The 6,000-nt window shown below is 31.8% G+C and overlaps 1 protein-coding gene across 2 annotated transcripts; it reads left to right on the top strand.

Annotated features, from left to right (window-relative positions):
* The first annotated feature begins 1,997 nt into the window (after positions 1-1,997).
* On the top strand, positions 1,998-5,305 carry LOC108194628 (uncharacterized). 2 transcript variants are annotated; one of them, XM_017361587.2, is made up of 4 exons: positions 1,998-2,161; positions 3,169-3,220; positions 3,703-3,861; positions 4,945-5,305. In XM_017361587.2, the coding sequence occupies exons 1-3, from the start codon at positions 2,092-2,094 to the stop codon at positions 3,857-3,859; spliced, it is 279 nt and encodes a 92-aa protein (XP_017217076.1). In that variant the 5' UTR covers positions 1,998-2,091; the 3' UTR covers positions 3,860-3,861; positions 4,945-5,305. The 2 variants fall into 2 exon arrangements, with proteins under 2 accessions (XP_017217076.1, XP_063949195.1); XM_064093125.1 differs by lacking the exon at positions 4,945-5,305 and adding an exon at positions 4,770-4,929.
* The last annotated feature ends 695 nt before the right edge of the window (positions 5,306-6,000 follow it).

The raw sequence follows: 6,000 nt of genomic DNA, 5'->3' as shown, positions 1-6,000 counted from the left end.
GTCTGTGAAACCAATTATGGTTAGAATTGTTCCATTCCAGTTTAGTTGTAAACAAATTTATTTATTTGGTTATCAGTTACTTTTCTTATCGAGGTTTAACTGATAATGTAGTTTAAGTTGTAATAAGATTGTAAGTTTTGATTTCTGATTTCAGTGCTGTAACCTATTAATGATCCTGTTTTTAGGGGGTCAAAGTGATTTTGATTTAAATCTCTTTTAAAATGTCCAGATTTTATTCTATCTGTTTTTACCTTTTTCCGCAAATACAGGTTTTTAAATATTTTTCTTTTAGTGGCACCAAATCCAGATCCCCGGATTTTGGGGATGTCACATTTATTTTGTGAAGTTAAACTACTATGTTCTTTAAGCTTACAACGTAAGCCACTGATAAACTTAAATCTTATATTTGTTGTTGAATTAAGATTTGAAATTATCAATATTGCATTCAACCCCCTCTTCTGCAATACATTCTAGGACCAACACAACTCTAATATCCATTTCTTCTAATTGTAAAAACTTGTGGACAGAGTTGATAGGGAACAAGAGGTCATACCAAACAATCGAACTAAACAAAAACTCAAAAATTAGACTCCGAGTAAGGCCTCAACTTCACTAAATGTCTTAGGCTGTGTTCACTTCATGGAATGGAATGAGGGGAGAATGGAATGAAAATATATATAGACGTTTTAAGGAGAAAGAAGAAAGTATGAGATAATGGTGACAAAATATGAATGTAGTTAATTTTTTTTGTGAGAAAGATTGTGAAGAAACATGATGTTGAAATGGAATGAGCATTCCTTCCAAAACATGTGGGTTAGAGTTAAAGTTAAAATAGTAAGGTTGGATTGATTGAAGGAATGACAATTATATACATTTTCTTTAATCAACACCATTTTAGAGTACAAAATTCATTCCATTCTCCCTCCATTCCATTCACTCCAAGTGAACACAACCTTAGGATCATCTCTTTTTCCAGGCAAGTGGATGAGAGCGTTTTTTATCCTTGAAATTTAGTACATAATTACAACTACTCTCAATACGACTTTCCCAACGAGCGTTAGATAATGATTTCCATGTGATTCCAATATTCCATGTTCAATTTATTCTATAAACAGTAAACACACTCCACTGTTTTGTAAATGAAGATAAAAGATCATAAACATGTTGTAGCAATTCAAAAAAAGAAAGAGCCATATCATTTTCTAAAGTTTTTAAAACTATTTTCCATTTTTTTTTGGAAAAGAAAAATTGCCACCTAGAAGTTGCATGCCCCATGCCATGAATTGTATTGCTTGCTCTAGATCACTTTTTCGCGCACAAATTTTGAGAGGATATAAAGATTAATTATTAGCCAACATTTTTTTTTCGAATTTTGAGATCTAAATAATTATTATTTATTACTATTAATTTAATAAATTAATATTTCCATTAACTCCCGGTCACTCCGTTTCCCGTTTCAAAAGATCAACGTACTCTTTCTGTTTGGATATATTAGTCTCTTAGACTTTTTTGCACGCACTTTTATGAGTTTTGACTGCACACTTAAAATTATTATTTTTAAAATTTTCTTTTTGTGAATAAAAATATTAGTGATATATTTTTATTCACAAAAAAAAATTTAAAAATAATAATTTTTTAAATGCGGTCAAAGATCTTAAAAGTGCGTGAAAAAAATGAAACGACTATTAAATCCAAAATGAGGGAGTATTATTTTGTCAAGTAAAAATGAAATCAAAATTGACGAGAAAAAAGTACTCTCTTCATCCAAATTAGATGGCCCCGTTGACTTTAGGCACACAATTTAAAGTTCATTGACCGCATAGATACGTGACTTATTTTTAAAATTTTATTTTTGCAAATAAAAATTAAAATATGAAATTTTCATTTATAAAAATAAAATATAAAAAAATAAATTTCGGAAGTAGACGGTCAATGCACCTAAAGTTACATGCCCAAAGTCAACGGGTACATCTAATTTGGGACGGAGGTAGAGCAGGTGGAGTATATAAATAGGCTTAACCCTGTTTAAAATTTGGGAATCAAATACACCGCGCCCAATTGAATTGAAATTAAATCACAACAAGCTTAACTATGGTGTCTTCCGATACTCAGCTTGCTCTTCAGTCAGACGTTGAATCCCCGCTCTCAACTCTCCTCTATGGTCTCTCTCTCTCTCTCTCTCAGTGCGTGTATCTATTATGTTTATACATTATCCTCTCTCCAGTTTCTATATGTATGCATTGATCCATACTTGAACGAATCGGATGTAATCTAGAAATGATCTGGATAGATCAGGTTCATTTTTTGAATTACACGCTCTTTGTGATGTTTGTTGTTAATGAAATGATTTTGAATGTGAAATTATAGTGTTTCTATGAGATTAAGCCTATTATAATCATTTTAAGTCTACGAGCTTTGATACGCGTAAACTGATCCGATTTGTGATGAATTATATGATCTTCCTTTTGGTTGAGATAGACAATTTTTTAAGCATAATTAGTGTGGATCTGAATTAAGCTGTTACAATTATTTGATTTTGTGCTCTTTTATGTGCACCTTGTAGATCTGATACTTACAATTCGATTGAGCTGATTTTGTTGGATTAAGGTTGCGGCTGTTTTTATATTTGTAGATAATTAGGTGCATTTCGTGTGTGAAGTAACTGACTATAAGCTTGAACTTGAATTAGGATCTTATGTTATTTAATTTTTGGTATTGAGGTGTGCAATTTACATTTTGGATTGAATTTTTTATTGTTGAAAGTTTAAGAGTTGGTTTAGAAGTTAACAGTGCCTCACTGGTTTAGAGGTCTGCATACTATTTAAGTCTGACATACTGAGGTGCTACTGTAGAGACTTTTGCAAGCTTAAAAGTGTTTGAGAGTCCAAATCGTTTCGTGATTTTTTCATTGAGAGAACGAGGTTCTTGAATAAACAAAGTTTGTAATCACTATACGATAATGTTTGTGTTTGACATGTAACTAACTTCTTATAATCACGCAGTGTGCGGTTGTTTCTTTTTTTGTATTGACAAAATTTTTGGTTGCTCTTTTGCTTTTATTATAAAGTCTTACGACTAAATTGATTTTGTGTATGTATAGTTGACGGAGCTGGATGTTTTAATTTTTTGGTCAGGCTAATATTGAAATTGCATGTATTTATGTTGCAGACCTCTCACAACAGGTACAGGGAGTGATGGAGAGCATGCTTAAGATGACAAAGTAGGTTGACAAACTCTATCAACTTTGAAATGTTGTTTTTAAAGATGCAGCTTCTTTGAATTTAACTGGATATTGCCGACATTTTATCAGATCTATTTTTATTTTTGGTTCGTTTAAATTGCTAAAACTGTCTTTGCTGTTTATCTTTTGTAGTATTTTTTGTCTTGATCTTTTTCTCTCAACAGCTACTTTACAACCTGGAAAGATGATTTCTCTATCAGTTTAAGCATGATCTTCTTATTAAATTGTAATTCTATCAGTATTACGTTCACTTATGGCTATCTCTTGGTCCACTTGTTTATTTTCTGAAATTGCGGAAACTTACCACTCTTTGTCATGTGTATAGCAAGTGCCAATCTGCAGAAGTGCTCCCTGATTTGTTTTTCAACATGCTTTTGCGCCTTAAAAAGTACATTTAATCATTTTATAGGTGTGATTTCTTAAAATAAATGTGCTGGCTCATTAATTTATAAACTTAACAGTGAAATTGATCAACACTCTGCTGGCATCATGGAAGAAATAGAAAGGTGCAAAGACACTGTATGTGAGAGAAAGAAAGCTTTAGATGAAGAAAAGGACCGTTTTCAGAAAGCTGCTTACACAGTTCTAGACTTGCTAAATAACAGGCTCATCAGCTAAAAGTAAGCATGCTTCGCTTACTTCTTCCTACCAGCTTTACTAATTTTTGGTATATCACTTAAATTTTCTTTTTATATTAGATGTCTAAAACTTAAAGGCTTAACCCTTAATATGATTGTGGAGTTAACACCGTATCCTTTTACTGCTTCTGACTTCAACTGTCATGTACCAATAAAAAAAGACAGGTAGCTGATCTGATCCCAAATAATGTTTAAGCTCTCCAAAGACAAACAATTGATCCTTTTCCTTAGAGCACTAAGATCTTCTAGGTCTGAACAATCAGATAAGCAATTGTGTTTCCTCTTTTCCCAAACTTCTTTACCGCATCAGCAAAGAATTCTGCAATCTTACTTTTTGTACAAACTCTGCCTTTATTTCATTATTAAAGTCATGCTAAATTGCAAATTGGTAGGTGTAAATTATTCCAAAAACTGTCTTGAATTGTTGAGGTGATATGGGTGCATTTGTTATCATTACTTAAGTCTAGATAAGCAATTTTTGAAATGGATCTTGCTTCTCACCTGCCAAATATGTAAGTTCTATTGATTAAGGATATGCATCAGTTTTCCAGTTTCTTCACCTTTACCTTGTTCTTTTCGGGGTGATGCACATGTAGTAATGTAAAGAATAGTAGCACTAAACATTAAGTCATTTGAAATTAATTATTCCTTGTTAGTAATATATTTGAAAATGGAGAACTAAGCATTATTTCGTCAAAATAGTAGCATTAAGATTCTCTGAAAAATTATTAGGACTTGTAATTAGTTGAAAATAAAATAAGAACCTAAAGGCCTGTTGATTACATTATCAGGTAAGGAAATAAAACTAAAAATGAACTAGTTTACCTTGCCCGTTATTTGTCTGTACTCTAGTCTTCATCACATTCAATATTTATTGTTTATTCTATCAGCCAGGATAATTAGAAGGCTAGAGTTCTTTTACCAAGATGGTGAAGGTCTGAAACCTTGATTTAACGTTTTGACTGCATGCTGCTCATCTGATCAATTACATTCAGCTCTTTCACTAACCATTTGATTGGGAATCGTGGATGTTTGTTAAAACTTTTTTTCAAAATTGTTATCCAGGTAGCTTTGTTCTGTTCGAGGAAACTTCTTCATCCCGTTTTGCAGGAGATACATAGTTGTACAAAAAGTTTACTGTTTACCCTCAGCTATTAAATATTTTAGTGCTACTATAGAAGCTGTATAGAGTTTCTGGAATCTAGACATAAACTTCATTTTCTCGCTTGATACCTTGTCTGTATGTGATGGCCTGCTAATGGTTTAGACAGTAGTATATTATCGAAATATTTGTATGGACCGTATACTGTGCTACAGTTTGTGGAATATCCTGTGTAAACCCTGAATATCTAGAATTTTATGTAAAATGCCTGAGTTGAATGCAGTAATCCTTTAATAAACATGTACCTGGAGTGCATACCATAAAATCTGATTGTTTTATCCAAATGATGTAAAAGTACAGATAGTATACACAAATCGTCCCATTTTTGCTTTTTATGTATAATTTATATGGGATTTGTGTTTGATGAGCCTATGGAAGATAGATATTGCACCACGACTCTTTAATATAACGTAGTATTCTGTTGCATCTCATTTTATGAGATAATTTCAACTCTAGGACCATGTTTGTTTCGCGAGATTATAGTCATGAGATTACGATCCTTGCATTATAATCTTTCACTATCAATCTCAAGGATTATAATTCTTTAAATTATCCTATTTGTTTACAAGGATTAAATGTTGATGTAGGATTGGTTTATCCTATCTATTTACAAGGATTAAATGTAGGATAAACTTATAGGGTCATGTTCCAGAGAGAACCATTAGAGAGAACTATAGAACCCTTACCTTATTAAGTCAGCAGAACTTAAGTATTAATCCTGTAAATTTTAATATCATATTTGTTTTAAATGGTTGCATATATGATTGGACTATTATCCTTTAAATGTGCTATCTCATACTTATCTCCATAGGATTACAGTAAAAGGTTAATTTCCTGTTAAGAGCATATACAACCCATCAAAACCCTTAACTAAAATTTATTAAATAATATCATAAATAAAAATTATAGATAATGTGTGAATTTTGTTTCACTCACCCCACACAAAACTTTTGTCTAAA

This window comes from Daucus carota, chromosome 1 (genome assembly GCF_001625215.2).
Source record: "Daucus carota subsp. sativus chromosome 1, DH1 v3.0, whole genome shotgun sequence".
Lineage (NCBI taxonomy): Eukaryota > Viridiplantae > Streptophyta > Magnoliopsida > Apiales > Apiaceae > Daucus > Daucus carota.
The sequence above is the reverse complement of the archived record's forward strand: the minus strand, read 5'-3'. Positions and strand labels throughout refer to the sequence as shown.

Bases quoted from the DNA above. Each gene is read 5' to 3' on its own strand.
- LOC108194628 (XM_017361587.2), top strand. From the start codon at position 2,092: ATGGTGTCTTCCGATACTCAGCTTGCTCTTCAGTCAGACGTTGAATCC. The intron at 2,162-3,168 runs GTCTCTCTCTCT...TTTATGTTGCAG, and splicing joins GCTCTCAACTCTCCTCTATG to ACCTCTCACAACAGGTACAG. The intron at 3,221-3,702 runs GTAGGTTGACAA...TAAACTTAACAG, and splicing joins AGCATGCTTAAGATGACAAA to TGAAATTGATCAACACTCTG.